Source organism: Puma concolor, chromosome C1, assembly GCF_028749965.1.
Source record: "Puma concolor isolate L17-30 chromosome C1, mPumCon1.1.hap2, whole genome shotgun sequence".
NCBI lineage: Eukaryota > Metazoa > Chordata > Mammalia > Carnivora > Felidae > Puma > Puma concolor.
Genome location: NC_141674.1, coordinates 75,435,719 through 75,460,631, shown reverse-complemented (window position 1 = coordinate 75,460,631; position 24,913 = coordinate 75,435,719). Strand labels below are relative to the sequence as shown.

The window sequence follows — 24,913 nt, the reverse complement described above, 5'->3', positions numbered from 1 at the left end:
TTCCTCCCTTTAACTTCAAAGACAGTTATCAAATCTTTGTTAAATTTCTTCTTCAATAGACTTTTAAAAATCCCATTTTTCTTCAATGGTTCCACATGTAACAGGATTTTCATCATCTCACCATTCCTGCAATTATTCACTGGATAAGTTTTAATAATGCTTCTCTAAGGTATGATCTGGCTCAACTCAAACTTTATTGTTTTTGTTCTCCCCCCCCCCCAACTCAAAATTTTTTATTTCTTTTTGGGAAAACCTTCTTTCTCCTCCTACCTTTGGGATACGGCTTAAGATTTGATTATGAGATTTTTGTTTTCTGTGTTTATAAAGTTTTTCCCACTTTGTGTTAGTAACTCTTCTATTAGCTTCTATAGTGCATGGTACTTACTTCTATCAGATCATTTACCATAGGTAAATCAAATGATGCCAACTCCCCTATTAAAAGCCCTTCAACAGTCTCCCAATTCTTAGTCTACGAAGACCCTAGAGATCTGGCATCTACCTACATCATCTACTTTACACTGATCTTCTGTCTCACAATTTTTATTCTTACAACGTATCAGGTTCTCTCCTACCTCAGGGGGTTGTATACTTTGTCTCCTCTGCTGGAAACACTCTACCTGGATCTTTAAAAGTCTGGAAAATTTTCACACATCAGGTCTCTCAGGTCAAATGTAGCATCCTCAAAGAGATCCCCTAACTACTCTATCTACAGTGGCTGCTACCCCCTCATTATACCACCCTACTTCCTTCTTTCCCTATCCTTGTAGTTTTTAAAAGTTGTTTCCTATTTATCTTCCCTTAAGTATACGGACTTTGGACTTTTGATCAATCATTACCAGCATCTAGAATGGTGCTTGGCACAGAATAGAGAATCGGTGATTATTAAGCTTAAGAGTTCTGTTACAGCAATACGTACATCTCCATAAATCTAGAACCTAGTAAAAAGCCTGGTACATATGAAATGTTAAATAAATATTTGTGAAATGAATAGACTGATCTTACCCACTTGGATGACATTCACTATGATGTCTAATTAGATGATCTCCAAATCCACCTATCCAGCCCTGACCTCTACCTTCCACATCTTTATTTAATTGCTAAGAGCCTAGGTATAGAACCCATCCCCCTCCAATACAGATTTTTTCTAATGATCGTGGCATCATTTGCTTTGCAAACTATAGACAAATTCCTTCCTTCGTACTCCAATCCAATTAGTTACTGACTCATATTATTTTTTCCTGCATGTATTTTTTTCTATTCCTACTGCCAAGTTTTACTTCAAGTTCTCCTGATCTTACAGTTGTAGCACTGGAGTAGCCTCCTGCCAAATTGCTTGCCTTTAGTTCCTCCTCCCTCAAATTCATTCTTCATACAAATTCCAAGATCAACTTTTCCATTACGTGTCTCCCATCCCGTCTCCGACACCAACAAGTATAAACACCTCAAGCCCAGCATTCTAGGACCTTAATATCATTTTAACTGAAATCATCAAAATAAAGGTACATTTGGGAAATGAGGTGGTAGACTCTTACACACTTTCAGATGTGATGGTAAAAAGTCAGGTATGTACTGAAAGCCAATGAAGTAGAAGTTCCTTGAGGAAACCTGCAAGACCTTGTTTATATCGTTCATTGCTAATCTACCCGAAGTGCCAGGAATACAGTAGATATCAATGAATTATATTTGTTGATTAAGTAAATACTTTCATAATAATTTTAATGAATAAATGAAGGATCATAAATGAGAGAATGAATGCCAAGATGAAGGTAGTATTCTTTGAAAATCAGTTTGCTATTTAGACACATGGAGCTTAGTAAATTACTTTTTCTTTTTATTTAATGTTTTGTAAGAACATTAATCAAGTTCTTACCACTTTCAATGATTTTTACATGGATTTAATCTTCACACATCTCAGTGAGGTAGGTAGTATTAAAGCTAAGAAATCTGGTATACATAAAGTTTAAGCACATGAAACATTTTTTGAAGCAGGAAAAGCAGTGATGAGGATGTGATTAGGATGCTGGCCATGAGGAAAGAAAAAAATAAATTGGAAAAAAAATTTTTTAAGTAGAGGCTAGAGTAGTAAAACCACCACCTCACATCATCGAGCACTGTAAATCTGCTTTCACTAATAAATGTAATTTTAAAAATGACATGTATCATCAGCCTAAATACTAAATGATAAAAAGTTTGCTATCTTTCTTATTTTTTAGACAAGATTAGGATTAAGTTGTATTATTTTCTTCCCACACCCCAGTGGATGGATTAGAATCTGAGTAATAAAGTCACCACCATGGATTTGAATCCAGTGTGGACCAGCTTTACCTCTGGATTCTACAGCTACGTATCATATTCTGGCCATTCATGTCATTCATGAAAGCCACTGAGACACATGGAAGCCTGGGTAACTGAGCACATTAGCTCATTTCAAATCCAGCTTTAGTAGTATAACCTACAAACGGTGAATCAGAAGAATCACCTTCATTTTTAGAGTACATCACTAAAATAAATATATTTCAATACTAGCTCTCACTTGGTTGTCTTTTATGTTAATACAAAAGGTACATTCAAATCACTGCAGAAGCGAAAGCTACTGCAGCACTCTGATGTTCACCTCTGTCTTAGTGCAGGCTTTTATACAACTCACCAGATGAGAAACATCAAAAAAAAAAAACCCCTAGGTTCTTCTTTTATTGCGTTAAAAATAAAACTTCCCAGGGGTGCCTGGGTAGCTAGTCAGTTAAGCGTCCGACTCTTGATTGTTGGCTCAGGTCATGATCTCACAGTTCGTAAGTCTGAGCCCCTACACTGGGCTCTGCACCGATAGCTGCGGAGCTTGCCTGGGATTCTCCGTCTCCCTGTCTCTCTGCCCCTCCCCACTCGCTCACACCCTCTAAGATAAATGAATAAGCATTAAAAAAATAAAACTTTTCAAAGTCTTCAAAGACATAAAATTTACATTCAAAATGAATTATAAATATAATGAAAATTTAAGTAAAATGTTTTTCCTCTTACCCTGTCCAGTTCCAGTGTAAACTTCTGGTCCCATGACTGATTGGAAATGGGTTTCCAGCTCGTCTGACCAACCACAGTATTATCTAGCTTCAAAACTGCACAGACATCATCTGTAATTACAATTTATAAACTTGCTTAAATATTTTAAAACTTTAAAATAGAAGCATCACTGTTTAATAGGAACAAAAGTCTTATGAGCCTTTAAAAGTAAGATTTTTCTTAATACTGAAGCTTTTGAATCTTAAATGGCTACTTTTACATGTACACATACTTCCACCAGATGCTCCCAAATTATCCTCTGTGTTTGACAAAAACACAGAGATCAAATGCTATCTATTTTGTATGTTTGTATATCAATAGTAATCATTCAGTTTTCTCCCTCTACACTTCTGTTTGTAGAGTTTGTCACCTTAGACAATTTTTGTTTCCACACTTTCCCTAAAATCCCTTTCTAGATGAAGGAAAACACTGACATATGCACCTCTGTACCCTGTAGTAGGTTTAACTGTCACGGGCCTTCCTCCCCCAGTGCTACCTTTATAACATAGTTTATAATCACATTTTAGAACATCTGCAAAGTGCTTCATAAACCTATTGCATATTGCTCTTACCACTTCCACCTATTCCCCCATTTGTTTGCTAACTGAGCCACTACTAGTAAACACGTTTGGTCCTGTGGTTAGTTATCAAGATTGAGAAGTGTCACGATGTCATTAAAAGATAAAGATGTGACAAGACTCAGAGCCTCTGAACACTTTCAGTTTGGCATAGATTGATCCTGAGTATTTCATTCTTCCAAAAGAATTAATGTCACGTGTCATTCAGTTTTCTAACATAATTTCAATAAATTTGGTTGCCTTTGTTTCCTGTCAGTATAGCTTTCGATATTTTAAAGTTAAATTATAGAAGTCAGAACATAAAGCTTTTTGTTCAACTTTGGCTCTTTCCCATTGCTAGCTGCATTATTAAGTTCTTTGTACAGGCCCTTTAATTTGTTATAGGATTTTTTAAAAAATTTGGTTACTGAACTGGACAAGTCGTCGGTTTTTAGGAGATTTCGACTACTTCCACTTTTACTTTTACTCGTTCTGCTCATGAAAGATGATCTGGTTTCACTTGGACTCCAACCAGGTAGTGCAACCGATGTTGCTTTTGACCGTCCAGGGACATTCTCTAGAATATCTTGACAGCCCATGAGACGAACTTCCAAAGTACCTATCAGCATGAACAAATATCAAATAAGAACATCAATTTTTAATAATATAGAACTATGTCTTTGTTACTATTCAGAAAGGATGGGGAGAGATCTGCTAAAATAACAAAATCTCTTCTCCCAGAGGATCTGTGAGGTAACTAATCATCCTTCCTGTTTTAATTAGAGAAACCTATTGAAAATTCTTAATAAAACTGTAAGAAATTTTATGGAAAGAACAGCACCTTCCAATAGCTGTCCAAAAACTTGTTCTAAAAGAAGTTACATAAACTTCTTCTATGTCTGAATACTCATTTATATACTTACATGGAAGAATTACAAAATTATGTGGACAGACCATGTGGGAAGGAAAACAAAGCCAAATATCAACATAAACATACAGAAATTAGAAACAAGGAAATCTGACTACATGAAAAGCAGCTAGCCATGTTTAGTAGTTACGTAGTTAATACAGAAAAAGACTTTACAGGGTTTTTTTGTATAAATAAATGGGTTTCCTGTTCTATTTGAGATGTAAAATAATATTAACTTTCTAATAGTGTAATGAGTCAAATAATTGACTATAATTATCTAAGCATAATTCTGATTTCCTTAGGCAAATAAATACTGAAGGTGTTCAAATGAAAATGAGTAACTTTAAGGCTATCTAAAGATACGGTTTGTCATCATTTGGGCTAGATTTAGTACACTAGAAGTTAGAAATGGTGCTATAGTATTAAAATTTTAGATAATGCACAGAGAATAACATTTTAGGAGTTATTTAAGTACTCCTATATATAACATTTAGGGATATTTCCTGGTCCCAATGAACTTAAATAATTAAAGCTGAACTCGAAAGTGAAAAGACCTGGATTTATACCCAACTCTTAAAAAAACAAACAAACAAACAAAATACGTTAAAAAAGTGTTAAAGACATTGGAGGTCAGGAAATGAAGAACACTGATCCTCAAGAGATGGCAAACAAATGAGATGAACCCTAAGACTGCTTGAGTTTACTGCCTGGAATATACCTAGGACATAGTGCAGGGAGGGGAAACTCAGGTGCAACCAAGTGGACTACCTGTGTGAAGGAAACGGACCGGAGAGTATGACACAGAACTGATCAAGGTGGCTAGAATTCACAGGCAGAGTAAAAGAGAGACAACAGCTGTCCAGAGACAGAACTAAGATGTGCAGAAGGTTCCCCTAATCAAGAATTCAGTCTTGCCCCAGTAGTAGAGAATAATTACTCCTACGTTAAATGATGTTCTGGTCTGTATAACAAATCTTAAAAGCAATACCCGTAACTTAACTGTGACCTAGAACAAAGCTCAAGAATATTTATAGGAATACAAAAATATCCAGCACCCAAAAGCTAAAACTCGCAATGTCTAGCAATCTAATCCGAGACTACCAGGCATATTTGTTTTCTGTTGCTGGATTACCAATTACCACAAATTTAGTGGCCTAGAACAACACCCATTTATTATTTCACAGTTCTGTAGGTCAGAGTCTGGGTGAGTTGTCTGTACTCTCTGTTAGAAATCTCACAAGGCTGAAATCCTCATATCTGCCAGGCTGGGCTCTTATCTGGAAGATTTGAAGAATCTGCTTCCAAGATCATTCAGGTTGTTGGCAGCCTCCAGTTTCTAGCAGACATAGGATTGGGGTCCCTATTTCCTTGCTAGCTGATGGCCAAGGGTTGTTTTCAAGTTCTAAAGGCCATGTGAATTCCTCACTACATGCTAGCCCCCTCTATCTTCAAGCCAGCAATGGCACATACAATCTTTTTCATGATTCAGATTATTCTTCCCCTTCTGCCACTGGCCAGAGAAAATTCTCTGCTTTTAGGGGGTTCATGTGATCATATTACACCAGCCCAGATAACTGCCCTTTATATTAACTCAAAGCCAACTGATTAATAACCTTAGTCACACAGGCAAAATCCCCTTTTCCATATAACATAGTATTATCACAGGAATGATGTCTCATCGTATTCACAGGACAGGGGTTCCAAGGGTCATTCTTGAAATTCTGACTATTATACCAGGAAAACAGATAAACAGAAAAGTAAGAAACATAGTAAGAAAAAAAGATATCAAATGAAAATCAATCCAAAACTGACATGAACACATTCACGCAGTGATCATAATTATAGTCCATCTGTTCAAAAACTTGAATAGAGACATGCAAGAAATCAAAAAGACCCCAAACAAAATCCCAGATATAAAATTACCATGTTAGAGACTTTAGGAAAAATATACTGGGATGAGATTAGTGGCAGATTATACATTGCAAAAGAAAAGGCTAGTGAACTTGAAGCTAAAGCAGTAGAAATGGTAAAAAAAAAAAAAAAAATAAGAGAAAGGAAAGACTTGAGGGGTAAAAAACACAACAACAACAACAACAAAACAAAAAAAAACAGTGCATATATAAACTAAGTTTAACTTCAAGTGGCCCAATATGTGTACAACTAAGTCCCTGATGAAGAGCAGAGACAATTGGGACAGAAATATATTTGAAAAAATAATGGCTGAAAAATTTCCAAATTTGATGAAAACTATAAACCCAGTAAGTATCCAAGAATTTCAAAAACACCAAGCAAAAGAGCAATAAGTAAATCACATGAAAGCACACGATAATAAAATATCTCGAAACAAGTAATACAGAGAAAATATTAAAAACAGCCAGAGAAAAAAAGATACGTTACATACAAAGATTAGGATCACAGTGGATTTCTCATAAGAAACAATGAAAGCAAGACACATAAGCAACAATTTTAATGTACTGAGAAAATGAACAAGCAAATAAACTGTGAACTTAGAATTCCAGACCCACTGAAAATATCTTTCAAAAATGAAGACTTTTCAGATTTAAAAATGGGTAAAGAATCCATTTTCAGTAGACTACCATGATCCAGCCATATCATTCCTAAGTATTTACCCAAATGAAATCTACATTTACACAAAAACTGCATAAGGATGTTATTAGTAGCTACATTTGGAAAAAATACAAAGTGGAAACAACTCAAATATCAGTTGCAGGTGAATGGATAAACAAATTATGGACTATCCATACAACTGAATACTATTAATAACAGAAAGGAACTACTGATAGACATAACATAGATGAATATTAAAATAGCTATTCAGAGTGAAAAAGGTCAGAAATCCTTCTCTTCCCAAAGAAAACAGTATATACTGAATGATTCCACCTATAGAAAATTCTACAAAATGTAAACTAATAGCAAGTGACAGAAATAGGTCAGTGATTGCCTGGAGTCAGATGTGGGTAAGGAGAGCATGAGAAGAGCAGGAAAGAGGGATTACACAGAGGCACACAAGGACACCTTTGGGATGATGGATATATTAATTATCTTGATTGTTGTGATGGCTTCACAACAAAATTTATGACAAAAATCTTCAAGTTATACACTTCAAATAAAACTGGATGTTGATGATGGTGGCACAACTATATACATTTCCTAAAAATCCTAAAACTAGGGGCGCCTGGGTCATTCAGTTGTCTCTGCCCCTCCCCCACTCATACTCTGCCTATGCCCCTCTCAAAAATAAACATTAAAACATTCTTTTAAAGTTCTAAAACTATATTCTTAACAAAAAAAATTTTTTTTAACTTTTATTTATTTTTGAGAGACAGAGAGCATGAATGGGGGAGGAGCAGAGAGAGAAGGAGACACAGAATCAGAAGCAGACTCCAGGCTCTGAGCTGTAAGCACAGAGCCCGACGAGGGGCTCGAACCCACGAACTGTGAGATCATGACCTGGGCTGAAGTCGGATGCTTAACCGACTGAGCCACCCAGGTGCCCTAAAACTGTATTCTTCAAGTGTGTGGATTCTATGGTATATAAATTATGTCTCAATAAAGTTACTAAAGTTGGAGGGGAGCTTCAATTTTTATGTTTGTTAGGCTATGGAAATATTCTGTAACTATAAAGTGTTAAAACAGATTAAATAGATATTATTTTAATTTTAATTCAAAAGAAACAACTTGTTGTGTTTGTGTGTTTTATTTCCTTTTTTGTTGTTAAACTGGCAAACTTAGCTCATTTCCATTGTAAATGTTTAGCTGTAAAAGTCATCCTGGGGAAACTGAAAACATCTGGTCACTACTTCAAACCCTGGTAGCTTATTAAATATTTTAGTAATTTCAATATATTAGGAGATGACAATGCTCAGCACCTGCTTTCATTTAGGAAAAAGAAACCTGGAGGGATTTAAGAACTTTAGTAACCATCTAGAAGTTTCTTTCCTTTATGAGGTGACACAGTTGCAATTGTGTGTAACCATATTAGAAATACTTTAAAATATTTTACTTTTATAACCCACAATATGAAATTTTTAAAACAAGCAATCCAAGAAGTAAATGTCTGTATTCATAAGCAGTAGCTATGAATTCCATTAGAACAAGTAAATGTTTTTTTTTTAATGTTCTGAAAAAACTATTTTATATCCATTTTACTAATTCAGTATTTCATCTTGGTACAACTGAATAAGAAGGTATCTTCTATCATAAAAACAAGTAAAAGTCTCAAAATGTGGACCAAAAATTCAATTATACCTTATTTCAAAGTAGCACCAAATTTGCAAATTTCAATTTTTATTCATACAACCACAAAAGAAATCAGAATATAAATGAGACAAACCACAAATAGCATGTAGTGAAAAACTCAGGAGGGTAAATGTTCCTACTACTTATCCAATATAATTCTTCATTGTGTATAATCCTTTATTAAGACCAATAGTATTTCTCTTTCTAGTTACTCTGTCTTTAGCTTAAGGTTCAACATGAATTCATTAAAAGGTTCAGTAGGAATTTAAAATAGTATTTTTAAAAACCAAAATGTCTTGGGGTGTCTGGGTGGCTCAGTCGGCTAAGTGTCTGACTTCGGCTCAGGTCATGATCTCGCAGTTCGTGAGTTTGAGTCCCGCGTCAGGCTCTGTGCTGACATCTCAGAGCCTGGGGAGCCTGATTCGGATTCTGTGTCTCCCTCTCTCTCTGCCCCTCGCCTGCTTGCACTCTGTCTCTCTCTCTCAAAAATAAACATAAAAAAAAATAAAAAAAAAAACCCAAAATGTCTTAAGAACTATAAGATACTTCCCTTTATGCTGACAATTTACATCACTTTGAATAAAGTTCAGTAAGGCAATGAAGAACAGGAAAAGAGAATGGAAGAGGTTAGAATTGGGGAGAGAAGTCAACAGGAATAGAAAGGGAAAAAAAATTCCAGCTGTATCAGATGTTTTCTAAAACATGGCTTTATTACTTTTCTAGAAATATTGTTGATTTCCAAATATTTGACAACCATATTTTAATCAATGAATCATTCAAAAATTCTAAAATATTATTAATGCATTCAGCACTGAGTCATACAATGGCAAAAGCTTAAGTGCAGTTCCTTCCTTATTGTCAAATAATCTTTACCAAGTTTCTCCTGAAACTATAAATATCCTGTGCTAGGGGCTAGAATTACATGTAGGCAGACAACAAAGTCTTTGTTCTTCACAGGTCTATATGCCAGTTTTGATTTTAAAAAATACAGTAAGAAGATGGATAACAAGGCAGATATTAAACAGGGACTGTGCACAAACCAGTTTAACTGTGATAGAAAATTCATAATAGGAGTTACAGAAGATGTGACTAGAATGATAAACACTTTAATAAATATTTAAAACATTTAAAATAAAATGGAGCATTCTGACCAAAGATTCCCAAGCTTTCTTGTTTCATGGTACCCTAGTGTACCAATTTTTTCACTGTGCTCCTAGTCTGAAAGATATACCTAACAGTTCTGTTTCATAGAATATTGTAATCAATTATTTAATAACTATAAAAACAATACACATAACTTGAAAGAAAAGGTAATCTTATTTCATTCGTAAATAACCATAGTTATTTCCTAATGGGATGTTTACACTGAGCACTGTACAACTTCTCAAACTCTGGAATTACACTGGAAACCGCCACCTTCTTTTCTACTCCATGTTGATTTTCACATGGTATTTATTGTATCACAGCAATGCAGGAAAACCCTGTTTCATCAACATTTATGACTTCACTCGAAGCACCATCTCCTGCTAAAACTAGAACTACTTTGAGCTAGTAATTTAAATGGTGACTGTAGGACGTGAAGTAACACTTTACTTTGAGGGCTTCCCTCAAAAAAGTTAAAATATCCTGTTGTACTCTGTTTATTCATTCTGGCATCCCAGGATACCTCAGATTTAGAAACTCAATTTGGTAACTGTAGGTTTAGACTGATCCTATTAGTGGCAACAGCACAGTTTAACTATAAATTTGTCCTTCAAGTTTTAATATAGAAGTCTGACATAAAACTGATTAATGATACCCAAAGCTACCAGAATGTGATAGCATGCTATGCAATTCTGAAGAACACTTTCACATCTTCAAAATACTCAATGACATTATTAAAGTAAAGCCCTTGTTGACATTCACATTCATATGGTAATTTAAGAATTTCCAGGGGTTGGGGCGCCTGGGTGGCGCAGTCGGTTGAGCGTCCGACTTCAGCCAGGTCACGATCTCGCGGTCCGCGAGTTCGAGCCCCGCGTCGGGCTCTGGGCTGATGGCTCAGAGCCTGGAGCCTGTTTCCGATTCTGTGTCTCCCTCTCTCTCTGCCCCTCCCCCGTTCATGCTCTGTCTCTCTCTGTCGCAAAAATAAATAAATGTAAAAAAAAGAATTTCCAGGGGTGAGAAGTCAATGTAACAAAAATGTCATAATCACATGGACCATAAAAACCTTTGTAGCTGATAGAGAAAACGGTGGGGCAACAAGGTCCTAAAGCAATTTCTCCACAGAAACACAGGAAACAAACAAAACAACCAAAAATTACCAAAAACTGTTAGAATCAAGTGTATGAGAAATGTGGAAGATAGTCAAAGGTTTACTGCAACCAAGCAAATGCTTACTTAACAAAAACACAGTAAGTACTCAATAGGAGACTCTGTAGCACTTTAACTTACCCTTGCCTCATCTTCCTTCTACCCACATGGTTTATTGATAATTTTCAAGACAGCAGTTGGAAAAGAAGACCTCATTCTCAAGGAAGTGTGGTTGCCTGCTTTGAATGAACTGAGGGCTCTCTGATGAACTAACACAAAAGTGTGCCTTAAAAAAAATTGTTTTTTGCCTTACTAGGAAATCTCTCAGGGCAGAGAAATAGCTAAGTGGAAGGCATTTAAAGGCAAATAAACCAGTCATTGCAACCTGAGGCAAAAGATATCAATTGGGACAAACAAGATATCCCAAAGAGTCTTGGAAGAGAACATAGGGAGTGGGATGTTTTGGGGAATAAGGGCTTTGCAGTATTTCCACTGAGAAACTAGAAGGCTAGAGAGAAAAGGAGGCATCCTCAGAAAAGGCCTGAGAAAGTCCTAAGTTCTCACATCTGGCTGATCTTCAAGTTTTGTGCCAGCAAAGGCAGAGTTGTAAGATGCCTGGGTGACTGTTGGGGGTATGCCCCCAACACACAAACACAGAGCCCAGCTACAAAGACAGGCAATTTTTTTTCTTTCTGCCTGCATGCATGAAAAGAAATGTCTGTTAAAATACTAGCTGACCACTAGTCTTAATAAAGACTTCAGTGACCATACATGACAACAACTACAGTGTTTACAAAATCATTTATAAAAGCCCCTAAAAAACTATATCCCACACAAACAAAGAAATTCTAGAGAAAGGGAGTGTCTTCCAGAGTTACACATTATAATATTCACAACATCCAGTTTTCAATCAAAAATTAAGATGCAACCTGGAAAATAAGGAGTATGGCTGGGGTGCCTGGGTAGCTCAGTCGGTTAAGTGTCCGACTTTGGCTCAGGTCATGATCTCGCGGTCCGTGAGTTCGAGCCCCGTGTCGGGCTCTGTGCTGACAGCTCAGAGCCTGGAGCCTGTTTTGGATTCTGTGTCTCCCCTTCACTTTCTCTACTTTCCCCTGCTTGCATTCTGTCTCTGTCTCTCTCAAAAATAAATTAAAAAAAAAAAAAAAAAAAGAGTACAGCTAATTGACAAGAAAGGCAGAAATTAATAGAAACTGATGAAGCCAAGACACTGGATCTATTAGACAAGGACTTCATATCAACTGTCTTACATATTGTCAAGGACCTACAAAACAGAACAAGAACAAAACCAAAACCAAAACCAAACGAAAGAAAGGAGAATGGTGTTTTAACAAATAGAGAATATTAATGAAGACATAGAATTTATCAATAAGAACCAAATGAAAGCACAATACTAAAATTTTTTAAATTTACTAGAAAATTGCAATAGATTTGAGCAGGCAGAAGAACTGGCAAACTTAAAGACAGGTAAATTAAAAGCACCCAGTCATAGGAGCAGAGAGAAAAAAAAAAAAGAAAAGTGAGTATAATTCCATGTTATTTGAAGCCAATGGGTAATAAAGAACATTGCATGAAGAGATATACTGATAAAAAAATTACAGCTTTTTATAATAGGAAAATAGAAACAAGAAGATGAAATCACATTTTTAAAGAGCTGAAAAGGGAAAAAAAGTGAAAGGGCAGAAAAAGATATTCAGTGCAAATAGTAATAAGGAAAAGACAGTTGAGGGAGCTACACTAATATCAGACAAAATAGACCTTCAATTCAAGATTCTTATAGGAGATAAAACAGGACATTATATTTTGATAGAAGAGTCAATCCATGAAGAAGATATAAAAATTATAAACATAAGTGCACTTCACAGCAGAGCCCCCAAAATACATGAAGCAAACATTTACATAATTAAAAGGAGAAATAGGCACAAAAAATAACTGAGACTTCACTAACTGACTTTCAGTAATGGACCTACTAGAATGGCAATAATCAAAAAAAAAAAAAAAAAGAAAAGGAAAATATCAAGTGTTGGGTAAGGATGTGTGCTCTTAAGAACATAAAATGATGCTGCAGCCACTGTGGCAAATAGGTGACCACGCCTCAAAAATATAAACATAAAATTACCACATGACCTGGTACTTACATTCCTAGGTATACACCCAAAATAAATGAAAACAGGTGTTCAGACAAAAACCTGAACACAAATGTTCATAACAACACTATTCACAATAGTCATAAGGTGGAAACAACCCAAATGTCCATCAATTAATAAATGGATAAACTTAGTATATACCCACATATAATTGAGAACTATTTACCATAAAAAGGAATGAAGTACTGATATATTCTACAAGGACAAACCTTGAGAACAGTACACTAAGTGAAAGAAGCCAGACACAGAGGCCAAAAATTATATACTTCCATTTATAGGAAATATCTAGAATAGACAAATCTACGGAGACAGAAAACCAACAGTGGCTGCCAGAAGCTGTGGGAATGGGGAGTAACTACTTAATGGGTACGGGGTTTCCTTTTGGGATGATGAAAATGTTCTGGAACTACATGATGGTGATAGTTTTGCAACACCATAAATATAGGAAATACTTCTGAATTGTATATTTTTAAATGGCTAAAATAATAAAGTTTATGTTATGTGTATCTTATCACAGTATTTTAAACATCTGTGCATACTTCTTAAAAGTACTCATACTTTTTATTCATTTATTAAACCAGGACCCGACGTACACACAAAAAAAAGTGCACCCAAAACAATTAGGAGATGTATGCAACCTACCTGTTAGTGCTGCTGGTTTGGACAGTGTACTATATTGGTTCTGTGTAGATATCATACTTTGACGTGGACTTAGTGTTGGTGATGCAACAAGTGAAAGCTCCTCAATGATAATACTGCTTTTGGGGTGATTCTTGGGGAGTTCATTTAATCTTTGCTCTAATGAATACTTTAAAAGGTCCAACTTCTGACTTGATTCATTAAATCTTGCTTGGGCCTTTAACAGGGAAAAGACAATTGTTGTCATTTAAATAATTACATTCTCTGAAAAATGTATTTATTAAGTTAAAATATTTATTTAAAATTACTTCTGAAAGTGCTTTTCTGTCTGTTACTTTTCCTGAGCCAAGTAATTTCATTACATTCTTTGCACCTTCTGCTACTGCAAATTCTATCCTAAAATGATGCCTTAATTCTTCCATCCGAAGTTCGAGAGGACTTATGACAGGTTTTGCTAGAGGGGGGAGAAAAAAAATGCAATTGAACCATTTATTTGGTATTTTCATATACAGTGATTAAAACTCATGAAAAAGAAATGAATTCTTACAATGTAAGAGAAAAATTAGTTAAGTAAAAAAACACTGAAGTAATACTTAATAGATACAATGTTGAAATAAAGAGCCTTCCATTTTAGCCATCAAAACTCAAAGACATAAGGCCTCCTCCTCCTTAATTCTGAACCACTGCTTCTTTACTACATGATATTTATTAAGCACTATAAGCCCATAATAATAAGCATGACAATTTATCTCTATTCCATCACCATTATCAAAAGCCAATTCATTGGTCTGGACTGCCTGAAGAATCTGCATTCGTATCACTTCTATTTTTGTCTTGCTGTCCTGGAGCAGCTGCTGAGCTGTGCCATGGAGTTTCCGATCCTATTAAAATAAGTTTGAAAAGGTAAGCATATGAAAAGACAAACAGAACATTTTCACAGCTTCTAAAATAAAACGATTATCAGCAAGTGAAAAACAGAGTTAAAAGAGCACACTGTAAGCGCTATAATAGATACACTTGTAGATACATTTATTTTAAAAAGCCATCGAACGAAACAGCTATAAATGAGAAAAACAACTTCATTTAGTTAAGACAATTTGTGAGAAAGCAAGTAAATCTTATTACTGTTTTAAAGAATTCCAAATTCACATTTGTAATTTTCTCTGCTTTACACAAAATATAAAGGATTTTTTCACACTATGTTCAATAATTCTCAGAAGCATTGCATGTGACAGACACCTCAGTGACTAAACCTAAATATTTTAGAAAATCTCTTCCTCTCTCATAACATTACAGTTAAATTCTTATGAAGCTTCATATATGTAGGGAAATTTTTAAAGTAACTAATCATAGATGGTATTTGTGTTCCCTTAAATCTGATAAAGGAAACAGGAAATAGCATTTGTCAACACTGGTGAGATAATAAGAAAGGTCCCTTGACACTCTTGAATGTCAAAAAAAACCAAGACATTCTCAATAAAGCAAAGGAGGAAATTATAGTGAATAAACTTCTGTTATCTCTTAAAACTTCAAGAAAGGTCCAGAATTAAGTGAAATAATGTTACTGTCATACCAGTTTAATTCTGACAACAATGACTGTTACTGACAGAGAGTAACAAAAAACTTACCATTTTAGGAATTGTGGTCTGCTAAATAATGATCCACCCAAAGATGTCCATGTCCTAATCCCAGAACCTTACGAATGTTACATAGCAAAGGGAAACTAAAATAGCAGATGGAATTAAGGTTGTTAATCATTCAACCTTAAAATGTAGAGATTATTTCCAGTTGGGCCCAAAGTAATTATAAGTCTCCTTAAATGTGGAAGAGAAAGGCAGAAGAGGAGGGCAGAGTAATATGAGAAGAAATGGACCCACTGTTTTTGGCTTCAAAGAGAAGAAGGCCATAAGCCAAGGAATGTGGGCAGCCTCTAGATGCTAGAAAGAACAAAGAAACAAATTCTCTTCTCCATCCTTCAGAAGGGAATGCAGTTCTGCCCATGCCTTGATTTTAGCTCAGTGACATCCGTTTGAGACTTTTCAATTACAAAATTGTAAAATAATAAATATGTATTAAGCTACTAAATTTATGATAATTTGTTGCAGCAACCATAGAAAACTAATACAGCATTTTTTCCCAAAAGTTTCATATGCAACAAGTAACAGAAATTAAAACCATCTGCTGCTTAGATTGTTATATTAATTGTCAAAGTCTAGTAGGCTTCAATCCACAAAAAAATGATAAAACTATGCATCAAGTTAGAAAGTACTTATTCATAAGAAAAGCCAATTGTTGCTTACTATTTAAGCATCTCTAGTTTTATCACTATGGCAGTCAGTACTGATTTGCAAATAAAATAGGATACAATCAACCTATATTCTCTAGAAGAGTTCAAGACTAGAAGCTAAGAGACAAGCATCAGATGTGCAGCATCATTTCAATAGAAACACACACACAGAGTCTATTATGACACTGAATAAAAGAGGAGGAAGGAGATGTGGGGTGGGAAAGATAATATTGCTATTATATAAGGGAAAAAAAAGAAAGTGAACATATTTTATGTTAAACACCAAACAAGGTTAATATACAGTGGGAGAAAAAGAATTTGCAAATTTATGAATTCTTCTTCCATTTCTTTCTTGCTCCTAAGGCCAGTCAATTTAAGAAAGACCTCTAGTCAGATTTCATTCTTTATTAAATATTTAGATTTCACACCAAGGAGTTGAGCCAAATAATCTACTAAGTCTCTTAAATATCATTTTACACCATGAAGTGTACACACATACACACACGCACACACACACACTGCATTTGTTAATTATGCTTTACCATTACAGATACTTGCTTGAGTTTGCTGCTTGGCTATGACTAATTATATGCTTTTATGAATATACCTATTCACCCTTCAAATTTAAAATGAAAATACTTTTATTTTAATTCCTCCTCCTTTCCACTATTAAGTACATCAGAAAAACTGAAGATTTGAAACAGCTTTTCTATTCCTTTGAGAACTTACTGGAGTAAGAAAAAAACTTAGTATTCCAAAGCTCCTAATTTAGTGGGGTAAATATGTTTTGCAATCAGATAGACTGGGCCCCAAATCTTACTGTACTTTTAAACCTGGGCTTGTTAACCTATCTTCTGCAAGATTTAGGTTTCTTGCATAAATTACACAAATGGGGATACCATTCTTTAAAATATGAAGCTTTTGTAAGCACTAGATAAAACTAAAATCATATTGCCTAGCACATGATTGGCATTAAAAATGTCCCCTTTTAGAGCAATAAAAATGATTATCTTATTTCAATGAAATCCTAATATAAATGAATAACTATTAACAAACTATTTAATGCTATGCTTTTCAATTGAGCTACTCCTTTTATTATTTAATCAGTATATGAGAAGACAGAAGTCATTTACTTCTTTGGAAATACTTTAACTATTTCAATTCAACATGTAAAGAAGAGCATTTTTAGTTCATTTTAAAAGTAACTGTATTTTCCCAGACTTTTGGAAGATCTGCACAGATGTCAAAGTATGATGAAGGCTTTTAAAACTGACACTGGATATTACCTGTCACAGGCGATTTATAGTTACTACACGTCAGTCTTATGCTTTCCAGCATTCAATAAATTTTTAATGTCAGTTTTATGCTTCTAGGCATTCAATGGATTTTTACTGAGCACCTAATATATATTCAAGGCAAGAGACAAGGTAGGTCCAAAGTATAAGAATTGGTTTAGGCATTAGAGAAATACTGGCTTTTATGTTAATTAAGGCTTTGGAAAGATTTTTATGTTTGTTAGGTTGAATCATATGAAAATGCCAATATCTGACTAATTTTGAACTAAAAAGAACGTTACATGGTTTATATTAGTAATTAGCACTCTATAATGTCTGATAGTTATATTTCAAATGTATATTTTAATCATAAGTTAAAAAATTTGTAATATTTTCAAATTATATAATTTATTTTATAAAACAAATATTGTTTTGCATGTCATAGTGGGACATTATAACAAATACACTCCATCACACAGATTTCAGAAATAAGTAAACCAATAATTATCCTTATTTTTCCATCACATATTGATGGATTATTTTGCATGTACTAAATGTTACATCCAGTGAAAATACAAAGATTAATCAGGATGGTACCCTATAAAACCTATAGTTTAATTGAACAGATACAGATAATTATTGTATGTATCAGAATGTTTAAAGTAGTCAAAGTAAATTCAAAGGAAGATGGGATCAATTTTCACTGAGGGGATCCAGAAAGGTTTTATGGGCTGTTAATACAGATGAGTCTGGACTATATCAAGACTGGACACTTAAGGGAGTGAGGCCTGGATATATGGTCAGGTATTTTCAAATGAGAAAAAGGTCTGAAAATACCTGGATACATTTTAAAAGGTTAAAAAGAACCCCATATTTTAATAAATAGTTCATCTGCCATCTGAAAACATCAGTGGAAAACATCTCTTCAACATGTCTTATCAAAGCCCTCATATTATTCTGAAAACCAATGGAGTTAGAGTCATGAAATTTACATTTTAATGTTGATAAAGATTATAAAGATGTAAACTGTGGTAGTAGTAAAGCAGGGAAAGAGACAGGAGAGATGGAGGCTGCCATATATACATACATATGCATATATATATATATATATATATATATTTTTTTTTTTTTTTTTTTTAGAGACAGAGACAGAGAGAGAGAGAGGCAGAAGGAAGAGAGAGAATCTTAGGCTCTACGCACAGTGCAGAGTCTGATGTTTGGCTTGATCTCACAACTGTGAGATCATGACCTGAGCCGAAATCAAGTCTGACCTTAACCAACTGAGCCACCCAGGTGCCCCCAAAGGACTGCTATTTTACATAGGATAGTAGTAAAGAGCTCACTGAAGTGTTAGCATCTACCAGAAACTGTAATGGAGTGAGAGATGAAAGCATTTGGGAGAAGAGAAATCTAGGTAGAGACACAGTAAATGCAAGGCCTCTGAGGTAAGAGTGTGCTTGGTATGTTCAAGAGATAGCAAAGAAGCCAATATAGCTTGTAATGAGAGAGAATGAAAGTGTTTTAGAGAAGATCAGAAGGTATCTAGGGTACATCATGTATGAACTCACAGAGCCACAATAAGGACTCTGGATTTTGTTCTAAGCATGCTAGAAAGCCAATGGAAGGTTTTGAACCAAGAGTGTGAAAATACATGACTTGGCTTTTAAAGGACAACTCTGGCTATAATGTGTACTAGGGTGGCAATTTTGTCATACAGAATTCAATAACCAGAGTCTTCAAGATGATTTTTACCACCAAAATAAATTCATTATCCCTGTCCCTAAATTTGCTCCCCATTGTGAATTACCTATACTTATGAAGGGCACCACCATCCACCAATGTGCCCACATAACCAATCTAAAAATCATCTTTGACTCTGCTTTCTTCCTTATAGCCAGACACCACATATTTATTCTACCCAAACAGCTTCATTCTGTCTTCTTTGCTTTTACTGCTGTTACAAGAGGAATGAAGCATGTTTAACCTGGACCCCTACAGAAGCCTACTTAAACTTGCTGTCTATATACTGGACCCTTCTCTAATTAATTCTTCAAGTCTGAGAAAGATGAATGTGAACTTTCTTAACTTTAAATCTGATCATGTATTTACTGTCTAGAAGTCTTTCAGCAGCTCCATATATCTTTTAAGATAGAATCTCAACTGCTTAATTTTGTCCAAAGTACTTTATTATCTAGTTTGTCTTTCAATTATGCTACACCTCTCACTACACCTCACTCACTTAAAGCTCTACCAGTGAAAGGAAAAAAAGTCTTGTTGGAATCACTTGAAAGACTTTTCCCCAAAATAAATGTGCTTTTCTGGAGATTGAGATTTGTTTTTCCAAGAGGGCATGGCCTTCCACTGAAAATGACTGCTAGAGCTAATATTCTACCTACCTCAGATATGTTGGGAAAGAAATAGGTTAAGAGTTTCTGCTACAGCCATACAAAAGCACTTCTATTTCTTAGAATAAGCCATGCTATTCAACAGTTCCTTACTCTATCTGCTGGGTTTACCCATCATCTTCCCTAGAAAGTAATTCCCTTTTAAACTCCAAATCATCCTTAAAATCTCATGCTAAGACTTTAATGATTTCTTCTGGTAGTTAAGTGATCCTTACCCACTGTTTCTAAAGTAACTTGGACAAATCACTATTATATAATTATTTACAGGTGATATCTCCTTTTTGGACAGTAGGGCTTTTGAAAGTGGAATATTACCTGTTAAGTACCTATTATAAGGCATAATTTTATTACATTCATACTCCAGAGCCCAGCTGTTAAGACCTTAATAAATTAATTAAATATTCCACATAACTTCAATTTACAATTTTCCCTAATCTCGTAGAGATATACTTTGACCTTTTGAGAGGTTTAAAGATGAGAAAGGAAAACAGCTAAGACCAAATCTAGACAGAAATAACTGGCAGGTCTACGTCAGAGACTACACAAGCTGTTACATGCTCTGGACCTCCACCTGACCCCTTCCCTAATTAACAAATCTCCTAATTAAAAATAAAAGGCTATTGGAAAATAATCTTTTGTTTTAGCAGGATGCTCATAGTTCTGTTCATTTTGGACCTGTATTTATCATAAGTTATCTATTTGTTTTACTTTTAATATGTCCATAAACCTGGGGGGTGGAATGGGCAATTACAGACCACTTTAAGAATAGTGAAACCTGGGGCACCTGGCTGGCGCAGTCGGTTAAGCGTCCGACTTCAGCCAGGTCATGATCTCGCAGTCCGTGAGTTCGAGCCCCGCGTCAGGCTCTGGGCTGATGGCTCAGAGCCTGGAGCCTGTTTCCGATTCTGTGTCTTCCTCTTTCTCTGCCCCTCCCCCGTTCATGCTCTGTCTCTCTCTGTCCCAAAAATAAATAAACGTTGAAAAAAAAAAAATTAAAAAAAAAAAGAATAGTGAAACCTATGGCCTTCTCATTCAGCCATTCATTCAAACACACTCCATTTTCCTTTAACTTCAAAGGGTTCATAAACATCTCAATCTAATCCATCAACTGTATATTTAAAAATCTTATTCTAGAGGGTGGTAGCTGGATAAATTTAAATATACCCATGCACTCACAACTCCAAGAACACTACTGCCTTAAAACAAAAAAGTCCAAATTGATAAAAATGAAAAATGCTCAAAACTAAAGGTCAATACTAAAAATAAAAACACAGAAAAAACAACGTGCTATCATGTATTATATATCAAATAGAAAAAACTGTATTTCTCTAAAGATAAAAATTTATTTGAAATATGGCATATAATCTAATTTTAATTACTAGGCTTAAAAAATCTTATTAACATATGCACATTTCTCTCTTTTCAGCATCTTCCCAGATTTCTTTGGGTGGGTAGGTAGGGTGCATAACTCCAAGTAAAAAATTCCACCCCTGCTCCTCCCCAATTTTAAATTCTTAAACGAAAACACACACACAAAAACCTCCCCAAACACAAATAACTTTAACTCTGAAATTACTTAAGAAATACCTATAAATATTAAAGAAACATTAATTTTCAGAGGCAAGATCTTTAAAATAATTTAGTTAAGAATACCAATGTAGATTTTATAATAAGTCCACCTTTCTAAGACTTTTTAGAAATTCTAAAATTATAGAACCTTAGATTGGAAAGAACCTTTACAATAATCTGGTTCAGTGGTTCCCAACATTTTCTCTTCTACATTATACCTCAGAACAAGGACACATTCTCATTAGTAACAACTGTTCCCCATAAAAATGATTCTCAGTGAGGAGTTACATGCCCATACCAGATTCCCCAAGAACTCACAGGTCTAGTCCAATCAGTACTGCTAGAATGTCCTGTCTTTTCATTTGTCCTTTCCTAAAAACCCATGATAGAGTGATAGAAAACTCATTAGAGCCTAAATTTTTAAAAGTAAACTTTTTGTCTTAGAACAATTTCAGATTCACAGAAAAGTTGCAAATATGGATGGTCCTTTACTCACATAAGTAAATTTTTTCTTGATTGATTTTGGTAGGAGTAAGCAATTTTAAAAATATTATTTTAAAAACTATTTGTTTCCAACCTATTTTATTGTCAATACTTTCAAATTTGGAGGCTAAATTGGTCTTAGAAATCAAAAAACAGTGTTTAAACAGCAAAAGCACAGTAAGCACAAAAATGCAAAAACTGTGGCACTACACAGACCGTGAAAAGGATACTTGTTTACAGGGTAAGAGCTTACAGAAGAAGGCCGAGCACCTTGTTTGACCTCAGCTGTGAGCATGCACATCAGACGATCACATTTTTCATCCCTCTGTGCATGTTCACGAATGACTGTGAAGGTGCCGCAAGTACTGATGCTGGGGTCACAAATAAATTTTATCAGGTGGGTGAATTCACACATATGGAACCTACAAATCATGAGGATTGACTGTATAGGTTTACATTTATAATTTATAGTACTTACCTTTGAAGAGCCATTTGAATACATCTGTATCATGTTCTCTGCACCTTGTTTTACTTTAAGTTCTATATCCAATTGTTTTTGTAAAGCCATCAATCTATTATTGCTAGTGGAACAACGAGGGTCACTGCTAGGGGTATCTGGAGTCCTTGGGCAATCTGTAAATTAAATAGTTATGTCAAAATTACTAGGACAAATTACTGTTTAAAAATGAATGTTAATATCTTCAAAGAATAAAGAATTACAGGGTTTGAGATGAGCTTAATGTCACCTAAATGGAATCTCTTTATACTTACAGATAATGTAAGACTACAAGCCAAGAAAATGTTCAAGTAGAGTTGCAGGATCATCTGCCAGGGATATACTGAGTCTGAAACTGAATTAGAGCATCGCCCCAAGTTTTCTCAACACTATTATGTTTAAATTAAATTAATTTGACTAATCTATTCAAAATATCCAACAATTAAACTAAATCTCTACTCATTACCTGACTAGAGAGCAAAGCACATTTAAACATTATACAAATTCCTCTAAAGTAATTCTTTTTAAGTAGAACTAAGGATACTTCAAATACAATGCCAGCATTCTTTATAGTAATAATCTAAGCACATATATAAAGGACTTCACATTTTGTTTTCTATTAGGAGGATGTTCAGTCACAACGGAAAATGTTTCAAAGATACTGACTAATACCACACTGCTGGTAGGGGGATATCCAAAAATTCAAGTCCATGGCTTCTCATAAAGCATACGTGGTGCTTCTATTTTAAAACAAAAACAAAAACTTCAGCTAGAACCTTCTCATTATTTTGAATAATCCATTATCATTGAAATACTAATAATACATCATGAATACTAAAATTCATCATGTTGAAGTTCATTATTTTGTGTTTTATCTGCCCTAGGTCTCTTGTCATAAAAAAAATAAGCTAGAAGACGAGAGTACTAGACCTGATTTAGTTATAAGTATTGGCAACCACTGGAAAACTGTCTAAACTGCAAGTTACTTAACCTTTGTGCTTCAGGGTTCCCTTCTCTCCTCTGTAATAAAAGATGGTGTGACCAACTGATTTTAATGAGTATGTTTTATATTTGGCTTTACATTCCTTCAAAAAATTCATTAGTTTAAAAACATTTCAACATAATTTGTTAACTGACTTGCAAAAATACAGGTGCTATGCTAAATAACGACATAAAATACAATTTTATCATTTATATACTATGTTACAAAGTGTACGTCCTGATGTAAGTGCTCTATAAACTCATCCATCCTCATAAATAGCCCTGTAATGAGCATTGCACCCATATTTCAGAAACAAACAAACAAACAACAAAAAAAACTAGGGTACAGAGTAGTTAAGAAACTGGCCCAAGGTCATATATCTAGTAAGTTACTTCCATACCAAAGTCTACCTTAATAATTCCTGCGCTAAGCTGCTTTTTTGCCATTTAAAAACATCGTAAACAACTATGCTAGGTTCTCGTGTGTGCATACTTACATATATGACAGTATAATTACACACACACACAAATACATATATGTACGCATATTAACCTTAAATTTAAAATAACTTGAGACAGATATTATCCACATTTTACACATCAGGAAATAGGCAAAGTTGCACAATTATTGAACTGAGATTCAAATTCAAGAAAGGTTTCTACTGTAACTGAATTTCTTGCATTATAAATGAGCTGCTCCAAAAGGTGATTTTGTAGAGGACATATTCTTATAAAAAACTGATATTAAGTATAGACAACTTTTCAGATTAGGCTCACAAAAGAACTACTTAACATATTGCTATGGACAGAATATTTATGTGTCCCCAAAAACGCATATGTTGAACCCCTAGTGTGATGGTATTGGGGGTGAGCCCTCTGGGAGGTAATTAGATCATTAGGATGCTCTTTCTCTGTCATGTAAGGATGCAGAGAAAAGATGCTGCCTACAAACCAGGCAGAGGGCCATTACTAGAACTTTGCCCCTGCTGGCACTTTGATCTCAGTGTTCCCAGCCTCGAGAACTGTGAAAAACAAATGTCTGTTTTTTAAGTCACCCCATCTATGGTATTTTGTTGAAGCAGCCTAATTAAGAGTACCCAGGTTTGAATCTTAGTTTTGGAACTGAGATTCAGTACAAACCAGGTCATAGAAGGTAAGTTACTTAACAGCTCTGTGCCTCACTATCCTTACTGTTAAAAAAGTAAAAATAGCATCAAGCTCACAGGATTATTATGATTGAATAAGTTACATGTACAGAGCTTAGAAAAGGGCATGGTGCATGATATTCAATAAACATTAGCTAGTCATACTCACTGTATGAAGTATAAGCATATCTCCTGTTGAGGCCACAAATGAAATTCACATTAGTAATGACTGAACAGTTAAGTGTATTCAGATCGTGAATAATTAGGTTTTCTTTGTTTTTTTAAACTTTTCTTAACATAAATGATAAACGACTCTTGAAAGAAATCATAACCACATAAAATATGGCATACAAAGTTAATTTATAGTAAGCACATTTTAAAAAAGAACTGGGATGC

General features: G+C 34.7%; 1 protein-coding gene and 1 long non-coding RNA gene across 2 annotated transcripts in view; both read right to left on the bottom strand.

The window, feature by feature from the left end:
- Positions 1–24,913, bottom strand: part of PKN2 (protein kinase N2) — a 130,533-nt gene that overhangs the window by 41,011 nt on the left and 64,609 nt on the right. The window contains exons 3-8 of the mRNA XM_025912557.2: positions 22,374–22,528; positions 14,641–14,758; positions 14,186–14,331; positions 13,881–14,094; positions 4,045–4,230; positions 3,016–3,125 (exon numbers count right to left, since the gene is read on the bottom strand). Coding sequence (XP_025768342.2) covers positions 3,016–3,125; positions 4,045–4,230; positions 13,881–14,094; positions 14,186–14,331; positions 14,641–14,758; positions 22,374–22,528 — 929 coding nt within the window. The remainder of the gene's footprint in view (positions 1–3,015; positions 3,126–4,044; positions 4,231–13,880; positions 14,095–14,185; positions 14,332–14,640; positions 14,759–22,373; positions 22,529–24,913) is intronic.
- On the bottom strand, positions 17,414–22,367 carry LOC147578155 (uncharacterized). The gene is made up of 2 exons (XR_015254850.1): positions 20,861–22,367; positions 17,414–20,618 (listed from the first exon to the last, which is right to left on the bottom strand). It is a non-coding gene; the product is annotated as an uncharacterized LOC147578155 (long non-coding RNA).